This window comes from Phyllosticta citriasiana, assembly GCF_038021145.1.
Source record: "Phyllosticta citriasiana strain CBS 120426 chromosome Unknown IWZ02scaffold_3, whole genome shotgun sequence".
Classification (NCBI taxonomy): domain Eukaryota; kingdom Fungi; phylum Ascomycota; class Dothideomycetes; order Botryosphaeriales; family Phyllostictaceae; genus Phyllosticta; species Phyllosticta citriasiana.
The window spans coordinates 86,875-103,661 of NW_027117280.1; the positions used below are offsets into that span (position 1 = coordinate 86,875).

Here is a 16,787-nt window from a genome sequence, read left to right on the forward strand (position 1 = left end):
CTGTCAAGCCGTCGTTCATGCCACGATGTATGATGTCGGGCCCCCGCATTGAGCAGACAAGACAAGGGAGATGGTTAATATTCCACGCTAGCTTGTTCAAGGAAGACTGACCTCAGGGACGGGCCTTCCAGGGCCGCTGCTAAATCCGCCAAGAACGCCGCCGAAAGTAGCGCATCATACGATGCTGAAATAGTCACGAGGGTTATTCGAGCGACGAAGATGCCGAAATGGACTGGAGTCGACGACGACGTGGCCGATGTCAATCGCGATGGATCAGCACCGATGCGCGCCCGGCCCAGGGCGTTGACCTACTGCAGAGGTCCGTCCCGGCCCAACGACCGTCCCTCGCTGAAAATGTCGGTCTGAGGTTCGGCATTTACCAGATCTTTTCATACTCGTCTGGCCAACCACATCAGTCATTGGCAAGACGCGCTGATGTACTTCTGTGGACTGTCAACTTGCAAACAACCACCAGGCATCCATCTGCCAGAGCGCTTCCGCCGAGGCAAAGCAAATCGTTTTCAGACGTCCGTCGGCCCGCCGATTCCTGCGAGCACCTGAGTGTCAAATCGAGCGGCTTTCGGCCAAAGAGGCCCCTGCTCAGACGAAGAAGGTATAATACTTGGTAGGTAGCCGAGAAAGTAGTCTGCCATTCTCTATGGCCGGTGTGACGAAGACATCCTGGAACTCTCGGACAGGCCAGTGAAAACTCAATACAGAAATGAGCAGTATACTTGCTGACCAATCATTACCGACTTACCGGCGCCAACCTGGTCGAGGACCAGCAGATAGCAGGCTTCGTGGAAAAATTCATGGCACACACAACCTTGGCCAAAGGTCTGCGGACAGCGGCTCGAATGCTTCTTGGCCGCTCGCTGACGGGAGCTTGAATGCTCGTGATTGACTTCCAGCTCAAGAACACGAACGATCCCTATCATCTTTCACGTCTTTCTTCGAAATGGTTACAACAATCAGCAGACTGTAAAAGCTGGCGATGATCCCTTTGCCTTTCAAGGCCGAGAGGCCTCGGTGTAGTTACCTGTACTTTTCTACCATCGCAAAGCCAACTAGTAGTCGGAGAGTCGGCCTGGCTGAGCTCATAGCCGACCCACGCAACAATTGAACAGCGAGATCGCAAGATGTTCATTATTCTGTATTTCCTTCGTTCTTCCACGCCTTGGAGCGCGTCCTTGTGATTTGGCACCAGTCCCCTGCGCCTGCGGTTCACCCTCGACACCCGCTCTCTCAGTACACGATCAACCACCGCTCTCTGCCTCAATCCTCAAGCTCCGCTAAGACTATACTACGCAACAACAGCCAGCATCCGACAGTTCGCTCTATCAAGTCACTTCACAACGGGCCGAGAGGAGCCATTTGATTACTTGGCCGCTCGCCGCTCAAGCAACAGCATCGCTAAAGTCGAGCTCTTTCCCTTTGGTACGGCGCCTCATCTCAAACACAGCTACCTTGACTGTCTGTCCAAGACATACGCTTTACATCCGCCTTGCGCCAACGACCCACCAGCGCCGAACACCTGCGCCATTGCACAGCTCCGAGGAAACTTCAGCGTTTCAGCGTCAAAACTGCCACGATCATCACCGTCGAGACTACCGCCATGTTTAATGACGAAGGAGCGTATTCCAATCAGGATTTGCGTCTGCGCGAAGGAGTCAAGCCAGAGCTAGCGGTCGAAGTCAAGGACCAATTGACAAGCGAGCAATGCGGTCTTGTCTGGTACATGTTCAACCACTGCAAAACTCAGCAACTCGTCGACTTGTGGTACGCCAACGTGCTTCACGGCAGCTTCCAAAACAGCGCGCTCCTGCGGGAGGAGCTTGAGCGCTCAGTCTCCGCAAAGCAGAGTCCAACCAACGACGACGCCAGAAGAGTAAAGCTCGATGACAAGCAGGTGGAGAAGGACGATGATAATGAGTCCGTCGAATTCAATCGCTGTTGGCTCCGCACCTTTGATCCAGAAACAGTCCTGATCTTCGTCGATGCATTGAAGCCGAAGTATCATCCACGAAACGACGTCGTCTTTGCTGCTTGGCTCCGCCATGAGCTTCCGCGCTATCGGTGGCCGAAGTGGCTCGCCGTGGGCGTCAGCGAGCTGGAGATGCGGCCCCGGCCAAAAAAGCGCACGCCGGAGCCAATTGTCAAAGTGGACCAAGGCAAGATCATGCGATCAGAGCGGACGTTGAAGCGTCGAAAGTGCGACTACTGCTCAGAGGGGTCACAATGAGGCCCTTCGCCGCGCATTTGCGAGGACGAGACGTTACACGGCGCCTGGCCCTGAATTATGAACACCGCTCACCACTGCAGTGCCTGCATTGCGTCAAAAGTTTTTCGAAAGACACCTGCGTCTGCTTTGGACTGACCTCTGCTCGTACGACTGGCGTTGACACAACTTTTACAGCGGACCTTTGCGATTGGTTTTGACACAAGTCTTGGGGCCGACACAATACCTGCGCGTACGACTGCTTTTGAGCGCTTCGATGTGCTGTTGGTTCTGCTCAACAAGGACCACGACAAATCGAAAAACCCCTTTAATGATTATGACTGACGACCGACGAAATACGACGGACGAATTGGATTCACTTTTGATCACGACAGACAGCGGAACAAGATAGAGATCGCTTCGGCTGGGGAGGTTTTCATAGAGGATTGGGTCTTGGGTTTCTTTTCGGGCGGCTGTGCTGCACTTGGTCTTTGACAATGGGTTAAGAACTTGGGGCTGTAGCTTTGGTCGAAGATCTCTTTCTCTTCGACGACTGCATTGGCGTTGGTTCATCAGACAGGTCTGCTTCTGGTTCTTCGAGAAGTTTCCAATTCAGAGAGACTATCTGGAAGTCATCGGATCCCCCTCACTGTGGACATACTGTACACTGCTGTAAGTTAGCGGACAGATCACTGCCCTCGACCTTTCTGTTGATCGCATGTCAGAGTGGCCAGATTGCCCACCCACGACGATCGACAACCGTCTGCGCCGACTGCCAAAGGACAGCACCGAACGTATCCTCCTGCCTCCGACCGAAATTTCCAAGCCTCCCAACTCAGCCAACACGCCGCAAAGAATCCGTAGTCAGAGGAACAGTCGGCGCGTCAATGGAATCTTCAGTTCACGCCTATCTACGCCGACAAGCCGTTGCTCAACGGGCAACGAAACCAGTCATGTGCTGCGGCCGGACCATAGTAGTCATCTGGCCGATGGCACGACCGTTGGGCTGACCGACCTAATAAGCCTCTCTGCGCAAGGATCAAGTCTGTCGAGTACGCCTACGCCGCACATTTTGGGTGAACTAATGGTCAGGAAGTAGTTCAATGTCTTTGATTGTGCACTATAGCAAGCCGCCAGCTTTGAATTGTTCCCTCCGTTCGACTAATAGCTCTTGACTCGGCCAGTTTTGAAGGACCTTATCGGCCGACTACGAAAGACAAAGTACCTTAGCAAGAAATTGACGGCGCCAGCGATCTTGCGTGCTGAAAATGTTAGTCGTTGACCGCCAGCGGCACCCGGTCTGTCCTCATTTGCCGCACCAACAACGCTGACTCGACCAAGACGCAAGTTGGCCTAAGATCAAGCTTTGCCATTGGTCAGAGAGCCACGACAAAAGTCACGGCCTTAGTGACCGGCCTCTTGAGCAGGCTTGATGTCGTTCTGGTCGTCGCCCGCGTTTTCCTCGTCCTCGTCCGCGTCGTACTCCTCGTCCAAGTCGTCGCTGTCGCCGTCTGCGTCCGCATCCTGGATTTCTCGCGTGTACTTCACCAGCTGTTTCAACAAGATGAAGATCTCGTCCATTTGAGAGCGGATGACGGCCAAGTTGTGATGAATGACCAGTTCGGAGTCTGAGAGCACGCTGGGGTCCTCAAGCGTCAACCACTGCCTCCGATGCTGTGCCATGGCTTCCATTATCTGTTCTGGTGTCTCATCGGGCGCATCGGAACCATCAGGGCCGACCAAGCCTGTCAAGGCGCGACGTTCTTGCTCTGCCGATGTGTCGAAGGTGGAACGATTCTCGTTTGCCATGCTCACGGTCTGATGGAGAGTCGCTTCTTTGGCTTGGACCAAGACTTCCGGCGCTGATTACTCTCTGGTTAGGCCGGTGGAGTAGCCGGTGGGTGCAGAATTTCTGAAGGTCAGTCAGTACTGGGCGGCAGCAGGAGCCTGTTTGGGCAAGTAGATCTGTACCTAACGGTGTCGTAGAGTTGCTAAGCAGCTTGCGCCTTGACGTGTAGGACGATCGAGGCTCTGGACGTCTGGAAGAGGCGGCACTCAAGATTGCGCCCTGCAGACGAGCTCTGGCTGTCGACGGCTTGGGGGAAGGTGATTCTGACGCTGATGAGGACCAGGAAGAGACAGACGGTGGATTGCTGTTGAGAGCAGACGATGTTGCGAAAGCGACGATGGTGGAGGTGGTGAAGAGGTGGAGAGATGGAGAGGTGGAGAGGTGGAGAGTTGGGGAGTTGGAGGAGGATGGGAAGTAGGCACCACGAGACTTCCTTCCCTTTTGGTGGTGACTCCAGCCGGCACACACAACCAATCAGGAAACAGCCAGAACAAACCACCTCACTCTTCTCACTTCTCGCCTCAATCCTCATCGTCTCTGGCGCCTGTCTTCAAGCCGTCCCCAGCGCCGGCGTCCGTCGTCTTCTCTTGTCATCGCCAGCCCAGCTGAAGAGCTGCGTCCTGGAGTCCATCCTCGCCATCACCAACAAGGACTACCTAGCCCTGGGCAGTGACAGTGACCCCACGAGGCTTCGTCCAAGCTCATAATTCAAGGAATCACCATCCTCGAGCGTCTCCCGCCCCTGGTCCAAAACAAAGAACTCGGCAGCGCCGAAAGCCTCCTGTTTTGAGTCCATGATCAGAGGCTAGCGGTGCGCCGAAAGCGTTTTCTCAAACCGAACGCGAGAGACCTTGCCAGCGCCCAACAGCCCTCGTCTCACGTCAATACCCAACAGACTTGCTCATTGCCGCGCCGGAGGGCTCTATCAAGACCAAGAGCCAAAATGTCTCGTCGGCGCCAAATAATCCCTTCTCCAATCGAAAGCCCATAGACTCGCTTGTCACCGCCGAAAGGTTTCGTCGTCCGCCCGACCAAGTGCTCAAAAGCGCCAAAATCATTCATAAATGCCGACGGCCAGAGGACTCGTCTGCGCCGGGCGCCTCCCGTCGCCAGCCAACAGCCAAGGGCCCGCAGCGCCAGAAGACTCGGTCGACGCAAGCATCCAAGAAGTGCATCAGCTTCAGAAGTATCCTCTCGTCCCAGCCGCTGGACACTGCGTCAAAAGACCTCTTCCTCCGACCAAAAGCCCAAAGACCCGCTTGTCACCGCTGAAGGAATTTGTCGCCCTGCGACCCAAAACTCGACAGTGCCAGAAGCACTCATCCACGCCGACGGTCATAGGATTCGTCTGCGCCGGGCTCCTCCAGCATCTAGCCAGCAACTGAGGACCCGAAGTGCCAGAAGACTCCGCTTTCGCCAACGTCCAAGAAGCCCACGAGTTGATAAACATCTGTCTTTCCCGATTGCTGGACCGTTCGTGCCAAATTACCCCCGTCTCAAACCAACAGCCTAAAGACTCGCTCGTCGCGACCAAACGGCTCCTGTCACCGACCCAAACATACACATCCTCTCGGCTAACTTGCCGCAGAGCACGCATCACTTCACCAGGAGGTGGACCAGCTGAACCAGAACGAGGAAGAGGATCAAGAATTCGTTAAGATTCTGGGCCCCTCGAATCAGACCATGATTGGCCGACATGTTCCGCTATCAGCCAAGACTCGCACCTTCGCCTAGATCAAACAGCATGGAGACCCTCTTGGAGACCGAGATGACGTTGGAGATGGAGATCACGATGGAATTGGAGATCATAGCTATGAGAGAGTATCCCCCGGAGATAGTTTCAAGATGCCAACACTGATGGTGTTACTGAAAACCCCTCTCGCCCACATCAAGACGACACTCACATTCGGACCCCTTTACGAGGGATTCAAGGCCGGAGGCGGTTGGCTTGACGACGACTGGACCAACCCTCCTGGACCGGACTTCCAGAGCTCGCGAGAGCGAGCGGCTAATCGCGCCGCCAAGCTTAAAGGTTTTGCATTTGTCCACGAACCGCCAGAGCTTCCATTCCCATTAGCTCTGACCATGAACTCGACTTCGGTTCGTGGTGGACCATCTTCTGCCGTAGATGTCTCAAGGACGGAGCTTGGCGTACAGTATTTCGACTGGTACGATCAGCTTCTGCGAGAAACTGAGGTAACCGACCCGACGTCGAGTCCCATTGGGCCGGTAGTAATTGCTTTGATCACTGCGCTCGATGCCTGCTTTTAAATGTTCCTTATGTGTACGACCAGTCTTCAGGCACTTGCTTTTATCAGTGTTTGCTCGTGGATACTCCATTGATGATGGTAACGGACGTGGAGGGATCCCACCTCTCGTCTAGGACCGCACCGAACTGATAGGCTAGGTTGTCGCTAGATGACCACTTCAGTCTCACACTTGCGCCCCGAAATCCCTTGACATTGAAAATCAGCATTCGAATTCGAATTCAAATACAATGCACCGTCCAATCTATGTGACACTACCGGCGCCGTCGAGCGGTCGCTTATTTCCCGATTTATTTGGTCGTTCGGTTGTTGTTCTCCTCATTCGGTCATGGTCGTGTTTTTTTTTTTTTTTTTTTTTAACCCGTCCACTTAGACGACGGCGGGAAGGCCAGTTCTCAACCCCCCCTCGCCCGAAAAGAGCCTGGACAAACTATCCATCTACAACAACCCTGCACCGACACTACACCGAGAATTACACTTTGTCGTACGAGACTCTTCAGCCGGGCATCCCTACTCACCTTATAAACGTACGCGGTATCCCCTATATGTAGCTCTATCTTAGATAGCCTATAGCTCTAGTAAGACGTAAAATAATTAATTAATTAATTAATTAGTTAATTAGCTCTTAGTAACGGCTATAGAATCTCCTATAAGCACTCTTCTTTAGTTTAGCTACTACTTCTTAGAAAAAGCCTATGCGTTAATAAGTTATTACTATATATAAAATTTTTAAAAAATTAAAAATTACTATACCTACTATAACTCTATAGTATAGGATTATATATATATAACTAAAGTTAGAAAGTAAAAACCTACCCTCTAAAGTATTATACTATAAGTATACCTATATCTACCCCCTAGGGGGAGGCCCTATCTAAACTAGTTTCCCTTCTACTAGATAGCCGTAACTATAAAATCTAGGATACCCCTATACTACCTAGCCTACTACCTACTTAACTTACTAATAAACCTAAGGAAATAGACTAGGATATCCCTATACTATCTAACTTACTACTAACTTAACTAGCTAATAAACCTAAGAAAATAGATTAGGATACTCCTATAAGCCCTATCCCCCTATTATCCCTACTACTTATTATACTAGGCCTAGTCTAGAAATAGTATAATAGGCTAAAGAGAACTATTCTAGTAGATACTTCTAAACCTAACCCTACCTACTAAGGAAAAAGGACTAGGGTTAGATTTTATCTAAACTTTAATACTACCTAGGAGGTAATTAATATAGCTCTCTCTTACATCCTATACGTAATAAACCTTATATATAATATAAGTAAAAAGTAAAGACTCTATAACCTTAGTAACATCCTATAGGATTATACTAAGATAGGTTATATAGGTAATATATTATTAGTTCTTACTACTTAAGTTTACTCCCTTAAAAATACTACCTATATACTAGGAGTAAAAGTTTACTAGCTATAAAAGCTAGTTATCCTTCCTATAACCCTAGCTAACCCTTTATATATAACCTAAGCCTAGAAAGTAACTACTACTAGGAAACTATATATAATAACTTCCTACCTAAAGATAACTATAAAGCTAGCTACTACTTCCTAAAAGACTCTATAGGATATATAGGTTATTATCTAGAAGTAGAGTCCCTTCCTAGACTTTAACCCTCTTTCTATATAAAATAATATTAATAATACTTTTAAGAATATAGATATATCTAGCCCTATTATATTAATAGTAATATATATAGAGAAGGGTAACATCCTACTTACTAGCTTACCCTAGTATAACTCTAAATTCCTTACCTCCTATAAGGACCTCTTTACTTACCTATTCCTAGATACTATAGTCTAGGAGAACTAAACCTAGTATAAGGTTATTACCTATAGTATTCCTCTAGAAGACCTATACCTACTTAATATTAGATAATTTATTATAGAAGAGGTCTATACCTTTAACCCTAGCCTTTCTATTATTAGAATACTATACTAGCTTACTTCGGCTAAAAGGAGGGCTATCTAGAAAGTAGGGTTAGTTATTATAGCCTTTTATATAGTAAAAGAAGTAGAGATAGCTATCTTAAAGCTATTCTACCTTATAGGAGTAAGTATAAGGGTTATAAAACTCCTTAGAATTACTCCTAATATATAGTATATAAAGTATTAAGAATTTAGCTATAGCTCCTTAAGGTATTATAATAGGACTAAATGCTTACTATATACTAGCCCCTATATAATAGAGAAGTATAACTATAAATACTATATAAAGAGAGGTATAATATATACCTATATAGCGCTAAAGTATAGTAACTATAACGGTACTTATTACTCCTAGGACCTAAACTATCCCTACTATCTAATAAAGATATCCCCCTAGTATATATATTAGGTAACCTTAAAGTTATATAAGTTAACTTAAACCGGAATGCCTAGGCTATAGAAGTAGTACTCTAGGATACTCTCTAATTAGGTATCTACCTAATATTTATCTAGGAACTATAGATAATACTATAAGATAATATAACTAATATATAATTAATCTCCTACCTCTCTATAATATAAATTCTCCTAACCTTCCTATAGGGCTTACGTCCTTAGATAATACTCTACCTAAATAAATCTCTTACCTATATCTAGGTAAATTCTTACCTAGATATCTTCCCTAGCCCTAACTACCTTACTATAGATTTAACCTATAGAGAAGATACTATCTATATAGTTAATATCTATAATAAGGCGGAATAAGGCACCCTATCCTCCCTATATATAATAGAAAGAGTTATTAAGTATAGCCCCCCTACTATACTAATAATCTATATAGGGGACTTTAATAAATACTATCTAATATAGGACCTACTCTCCCCCTAATCTTATAAAGTAGAAGCTCTATATAAATAGATTAAGGAAAACCGCCTTAAACTCTAAAACTAATCTAGAGTAGATACCTTCTTTTATATAGGGATAGAAAGAGAAATAGTTATTAACCTCTCCCTATATACTCTAATAGTTACTACTTAAGTAATTAACTAGTAGGTATAAGAGAACCCCCTATCTAACTATAACGCTATTCTCTTTACTATTATATATAACGAGTTTTAAGATATACTAATACTACTACTATAGTTTAACATTAAAAAGGCTAACTAGGCCTAGTATAGGTAAATCATCTAAGAAGAGTTAAATAAGATTATAAGTCTACTTATCTAAGCCCTTCCTAATAGGGCATAATATTTACTCTCTAGTAGAACCTTATAAGAGGACCTAGACTAACTTAGATAACGCCTTATAAAGGTAATAGAGATAGTAGCTAAATATAGCATCCTATAGGTAACCCCTAGATAGTAATAAAAACTATAGTAGTCCCTACTCCTTATAGCCTTAAGGATAACTACTATATAAGTAAGGCGTAGGGCATATTATAACTAAGTTATATATATATAAGTATAGAATATGTATAATACGGCTATTAAGTAGGTAAAATAAGAGTACTAGAATAACTTCCTTACGAAAGAAATACCCTAGTCTATCTATAAGGTAATAGCGTATATAAAAGTAACCCGATCTAAGTAAATCCCCTAGATACGTAACCTTTAAGATTAACTCTAATCATTATATAATAGTAAGTATACTACCTTCTATTAGAAACTCTTCCCCCTACTACTATATATTCCCCTATATAACTAGATAAACTATAAGAAAGGGCTATAGGACTAGCCCTCCCTTATAGATAAGAAAGTATAGTATGCCTACTCTTATAAGATTAAAGGTACTACCTCTAGGCTAGACTAGATCTACTAGAAGATAATTACTAAGGCGTATAACGCTTATCCTAAAAAATTTACCTAGATATACTAAACCTTCTTTATATATAGATATTACCTAGAATGCTAGAGAGAAGTAGTAGGTATAATACTTAAGAAGCTAGGGAAACCTAATTATATAGACCTAAAAGCGTATAGAGTTATCTCCCTACTTAACTACCTAGGAAAAGTCCTTAAACGCATTATAGTAAAACATCTTAGAGTGCTTATAGAAGCTACCTACCTTCTATACCTATCCTAAATAGGCGGATAACTATAGAAGTTAGTAATTAATATAGTAATAATCCTTATATATATTATCTAAGATGAGAGGAGGGTATAGTATAAGATATTAACCCTATTCCTTAATATATAAGGTGCCTTTAATTATATAGCCTATAACTAGCTCTTATATATAATAGGGGAAATTAGGCTCCCTACCTCCCTCCTAGTATAGGTAAAGATATTTACTAGTAGGTAATAACTCTAGATCTCCTTTAATAGCTAATAAGAGGACCTTTATCTAATAGTTTTAGGAATCCCCTAGGGAAGCCTAGTCTTACTAATCCTATTTCTTATTTATATATAAAAACTCTTTTCCTCTTACTTAGTCTAATTCCTCTTATATATTAATAATGTTTTAATTATAATCTCCTTAATAAGCTAGAAGAAAAATGCGCGGATCCTCTAGTAGGAAGCTAACTAGCTTTTCTTACTTAGAACCTAATATACCGTTAATTTTAATAAAGATAAAATAGACCTTATCTATTTTATAAGCTTAGATAAGGCTAAGTAAGCTATAATTACGCTCCTAGGAGACTATATAGTATAGCTAAAGTAACTTATCTAATAGCTTAGGATATAGTTTAATATACGCCTATTATTCTAGTAGTATATAATAATTTAGAATACCTAAGTAAAGTAATTACTTAGTAGGCTTATATAGCTAGCTAATATATAATATAGACTATTCCCTACTACTATCTAATAACTATACCTAGCTTATATATAAAGTATAGTAGATTATAGGTCTCTAGTTTTCTAGTAAGTTAGTAGCTCTAAGATACTTAGATAAATACTTTAAAATAATAGACTATACTAAATCCTAGGAGCCTTTTAGACCTCCCTAATTACCCCTATAGAAATTAAAGTAGGACTTCTCCCCCCCCTACCTAAGGCGTAATATGTTACTTTAAGTATATACTATATAACTCTTTAAGCTTAGTTACTAATACCTAGTACGTATAATTATTAATAAGTTTAAATAAGAGAATATACTAGGATAATAGATATAACTTAAATATATCTAGAGTATAATTTTAGACCTAGTAATAGGTACTAAAAGCCTAATTAAACATAGTTCCTTTCCCCTATAGAAAAAGACTACTCTATATAAAGTTAAGATTAGCTACCTCCTAAAGGAATAAGAAGCCTAAGTATATATTAGATATATAGAATATATAACTTAGGTAGTTATTCTATACTCTAACGCTTTATCTATCCTAAAAGGAAATAGAGTAGGTATAGGAATTATAGTATATAACATCTAATAAGATAGTATAAGAGTAGTAGTAAGATATAGAGGAAATACTAGACTATACTAGCTTATATATAATAGAGAACTAGAGGTACTTATAAGGGCTATAGAGTTAGCTACCTAGAAATAGCTAGGATAATAGATTATAGTATATATAAATAACTAAGCTATACTATACTACCTCTAAACCCTATCTAACCTACTAGGTTAAGGACTATAACTTTAAGCTATAGATATAGGCTACTTAATTATAGCTAGATAAGGTAGTCTTACCTTCTTATAGGCCCTAGGCTATATAGGGATTAGAGGAAACCTATAAGTAGACGCCCTTATAAAGGAGGCTACTAAGCTAACCCTAGAGAATAACTACTTAAGTACTACCCTCCTTAGGATATACGTATAATAAAGAACTATAATAGAATAGATAGTATATACTATATAATACTAGGAAGTATAGATAATACTATCCTAGAGGTTATATATATATAACTTCCTATCTATACTAAGGATGTCTATCTAACTCCCTAAGTATAGATAACTAGAAGTATTAGCCTACTTCTAATTAAAACTAAACTATAGCTACTTTAAAGCCTACCTATTACGGTTTAGTAAGATAGTCTAGGATAACTATAGCTATAATAATACTACCTAATAAATACTATAATATCTTATTAGTAACTACCTACTCTATAGCTCTACTAGGAAAGAAGTAATATAGAAAGCGCTTTAGGTATATAATAATAATAGTAGGAATATAGCCTCTATACCCTATAGAGAGCTATTCTAAGGAGACGTTAGTTAATAATTTATACTTAAATTTATATATTAGATAAAGGTTTCTACTAGGGTATAGCATATATAAAGAGTAGACTAAGGGAAAAGAAGAGTAAAAAGAAGAAGAGAGAATCTATTCTAAGCTCTATTAGTAGAGTGAATAATAAGCTCTATAATCCCTCTACTTATAGTTCCTATAGGTACTACCCTAGAACCCCTCTAACTAAAGATAATCTAGGAAGGGACCTCTTTATCTATAATCTACCTAATACCCTCTAGGCTTATATCCCTCCTCTACCTTATATAGAGCCTCTACTAAGACCCTAGCCCTCTAGATTAGGAAGGCGTTAATATAACTTAGATAACTACTCTATAACTACTCTAGCTAAACTCTCCTACTCCTAATAATAATTAGATAACTATTTAGTAGTAAGGTAAGAGCTTAATACTATTTATCTATATAGTATACCTAGGCTAGGGCGGCGTATAGAGCCCTATTATTAGTAATAATATTAATATATAGTTATCTAATAGCGGTAACTAGGCTAGATTAAATTATAAGTAATATTAATATAGATTAAACCTAGGTTCTTAAGTATTCTTTATTTTCTATAATAAGTATTAGCTAACTATACTAGTTAGCTAGAAGATAGATACTACTAGTTAAAAACCTTACCTACTTTTTTTACCTTTATAGGTGCTAAGAAAGGTATTATATAATACTAACTAAGAATAGTACTATTAGAGATAGTACTAGAATGCTATAGTAGAGTATATATATAATCTACCTTACCTACTACCCTATACTATATTTACTTTTCTATATATACCTTCTCCCTATCCCCCTTCCTTTTCTTACTCTTACTCTATACTACCTATCTACTTAGATAATAGTAGGAAGGCTAGTCCTTAGCCCCCCCTTATCTAAAAAGAGCCTAGATAAACTATCTATCTATACCTACTCTATACTAATATTATACTAAGAATTATATCTTATTATATAAGATTCTTTAGCTAGGTATCTCTACTTATCTTATAAACATATATAGGATCCCCTATAGATAGCTCTATCTTAGATAGCCTATAGCTCTAGTAAGACGTAAAATAATTAATTAATTAATCTCCTATGAGAGCAGTCTCGCTGCACATGCAAGATATATTATTTAAGTGTAGATATAACAACTGAAATTGGTCGGTTGGCGCAATGGTAGCGCGCACCCCTCCTAAGTCGAGTAGGATAGATCCGGGACTTTGACCCGTAAATCGTCAGGGTGAGGCTGTGGGTTCGAGTCCCACATCGATCGTTTGATGAAGTCTTTTTGACGCGTGGAATGCGATCTTTTTGTTCCTGGAGATCCTGGGATGTTTGGGGGGATGTGGTGGAGGTCTGGGAGCATTTGTGGCCATTTTGTGCGTTTGTGTGGTAAGGGACGGCGGGTTTGGGAAGGGACGGTGACGACGAGGGTAGGCTCGTTTGATTTTGGCAGTGACGGGCGGGGGAGGCGTGGTTTGCGTAAGGGAAGACGGTAAGGGGACGAGAGAGTGGTGAGTGACTTATCGGTGAGGACGAGATGGGGAGGTGGTTTGAGGGTTTGGCGGAGAGACTGAATGACTGGTGTGTCTGCATTGCCTGGATGGGATCAAAGCAGAGTTCACGCGGACGCCGCAGCGACACGTGGACGGTCGATGTGTGCGGCTGTCTGTACTTACCTGACAGTGAACATCTACGGAGCACGACGCAGTCTGACGGCATGGTGACCATCTCCAGAAGCAAGAACCCACGTCTACAAGCCCAAGGACACCGAAGTCCCGCCTATTGACGGCCTCAAGGAGGGCGCTGTCCCTCAGTCACTCAGTTCCCTATACCTACCGCCAGCCGTCTCTCCAGCAGTGCCCAGTCAGTCGGTGACCCCAACCGCCCACTCGCGCCGCCGTCCACTACGACAACAACAGCAGCCACTCATCCCCTGCCCTGCCTGTCAGGCGTTCCCCGCTCCGCTCCGCTCCGACCTCATGGTCCAAGTGTCGGTCCATGCCGTCAGTGCGCGCGTGCGTACGGGCCAATCAATGGCGATCAGTTACGCAATGCGGGCGGGCGGGTGGCTTGCTGGTTCGGCTAGCTGGCTGGGCATCGGGGATCGCTGTCGACGTTGGAGTTGGCGCGCGAGGGGTGTGAAGAGCCGCGGTTATTTGGTCGGTTGGTCGCAAATTGGGCGGAGGATGGAGAGGCAAGGAAAATGTTTGATTGCCGTGTTGTTTGGTTCTGAAGCTATCCACGGTGGAGACGCTGCTTGTGGTGTAGCTGGCTGGCACTGTGAGCGCTGCTGCATCAACGGACGGGGTACGTGAAAGAATGGAGAGAGGGAGTGAGGTTCAACGGTACGGCGCGGCTAAGCGAGTGAGTGCGGAAAGCCAGACATGGCGGAGAGACGTCCGCCGAGACAGACGCCTGCCCTGCCGACGACGAACGACGGACGGTGGTCTCGAAATTTGGCCGCGCGGGTCAAGATGGAGAGGAGACGCGGAGGAAGACACGAAGACGGATGGAGTAGTTCGCAGCAGCAGCAGCAGCAGGGAGCGATGGCAGACAGTTGAATAGCTACACAGACAAGCGGCAGATCTGATTCGTCGCTGTCCATGGCACAAGCAACGTGGTCGGCAACGTAGGGGCTTGTTTCGGGGAAGCGCTTCGAGCGCCAGGAGGATGCACGACGGAGGAGCGTCGACGTCGACGGGCATTACAACGACACTGCTGCTTCGTCGGCCCACAATGGAGAAAGAAGAGAGGGAGAGGGAGAGGGAGAGAATAGTGGTGGAGTGGAGATGCTGCGATCCCCCTGGTATTGTTTGCCGCCGGCCGGTCGGTCGGTCGCATAGGTAGCAGTCTGTCGCACGCACGCACCTCGAGCTCGAAGCCGAGGCGGACATTTGAATGCTTATCTTTATAGACGTGATGACGCATGGCGCGTTTCGTTTGATGATGACGCTCCCGACGATGCAAATGAATGCCCATTTGGTCATTTTGTCTGCTAGCCGAGCGGCATCCTGCGACAAAAGACTTTGCGGTGTAACTCTACGCAAGGCCGCCAAGGCATCAGACGACGGCCGACATGCCAAGATTCGATATGGAATGTAGTCGAGGCACAATGGTGGTGGCTGATTCATTTGGCAAGTGGCTGAGCTCTTCTTTGACCATGGACAATAGCAGTGCTCCTCGTCCTCGACTGCTCGTCTCTGACCGATGCCGACAGAAGGCTCGGTGTTAACTGTGGAAGATCAGTCTGCATATGACTGCAGAGGGGAAGGCCTAAAACAGGCTCTGCATGCACGCCGATAAGAGGCAGCTGCACTGATAGGGATGGAGAATAGGGATGGCCAGCTACCTATCCAAGTCTGGGGTAGGGGATCAGATAGTCTTGGACCGGGACGCATATAGCAAACAGACCGGCGAGGCCATGTATACCTGTACAACACCGACACCATTCACGGTCTTCTCGTGATAGACACTGGTGGCCTTGGCAGGTTGAGACTCGCATCGGCATGGAATGATGGATCAGCGTCGACGGACAGACGGCAAAAAAGACGCAGCAACCAGCAGATGCGGGGAGACGGAGAGCAAGAAGATCAGTAGGCCGGTCAAACGAAGCAGGCAGTGTGTATATCAGAAGTCTAGAGTCAGGAGTCCCATTCATTGCACATGCATGCAATGCAGTCTGTGTGGTCGTGGTCGTGGTCGTGGTCTGGTCGCTGACTCGGGACGGCGCGCTGTGTGCTCAAGTCTCTTCTGGTGGCCACTGGCCCCCGCTACCACCTCCACCCTCACTCACCACCACATACAAACCCCGTCCCAGGCCGATTCCATAACTTGGCGCTCTGCATTATTCTTCCGTCGCTGTCACTCTTTCTCCCACGATACCCAAATCCAATCCGAGTCCATCTCCCGAGGCGCCTCCCGAGCCAGCTCTCCCCAGCTGCCTCATCCCAACCGCATCCCACCACCACCTGGTCTCGGCATCCCACCCACACCAGCTCATCCCTCCTCCCCCCTATCCTGCAGCTCCAGTCGCTTGCTCCGCCTTGCTTCAAGTCACGCCCGATCGGCCTTGTCGTTGAATTCCCGCCATGGCATCGCTCTCGTCGTCGCGCCAGCGATCCTCCGACTCGCTCTCTACCCAGGCCTCGATGCAATCCGACAACTCGGCAAAGCGAATCCGCCTGCAACCAGCCCACTTTGACGCCGACGATGCCCAGGGTCAGTAGACAATTCACTTTTCAAGTCAAGCCATTCACGCACGTCCAAATCGTAGCTTCAAAAAATTCAAAACCCTTCGCCGAGGATGCAAGCGACCCTCAAATCGCCCGAATCACGT

The 16,787-nt window shown here is 45.1% G+C and overlaps 2 protein-coding genes and 1 non-coding gene across 3 annotated transcripts; all 3 read left to right on the forward strand.

Annotated features, from left to right (window-relative positions):
- Positions 1–1,615: 1,615 nt before the first annotated feature.
- IWZ02DRAFT_487923 (uncharacterized protein) lies at positions 1,616–2,242 on the forward strand (the record flags this gene model as incomplete). The annotated part of the gene is made up of 1 exon (XM_066769412.1): positions 1,616–2,242. One exon carries the CDS (start codon positions 1,616–1,618, stop codon positions 2,240–2,242), a length of 627 nt encoding a protein of 208 aa, XP_066624915.1.
- Positions 2,243–13,607: 11,365 nt separating this feature from the next.
- IWZ02DRAFT_t25 lies at positions 13,608–13,721 on the forward strand. Its single transcript has one exon. It is a non-coding gene; the product is annotated as a tRNA-Arg (tRNA).
- A 2,095-nt stretch (positions 13,722–15,816) lies between these two features.
- Positions 15,817–16,741, forward strand: IWZ02DRAFT_169040 (uncharacterized protein). The gene has a single exon (XM_066762173.1). It carries the CDS (start codon positions 15,963–15,965, stop codon positions 16,650–16,652), a length of 690 nt encoding a protein of 229 aa, XP_066624916.1. The 5' UTR covers positions 15,817–15,962; the 3' UTR covers positions 16,653–16,741.
- The last annotated feature ends 46 nt before the right edge of the window (positions 16,742–16,787 follow it).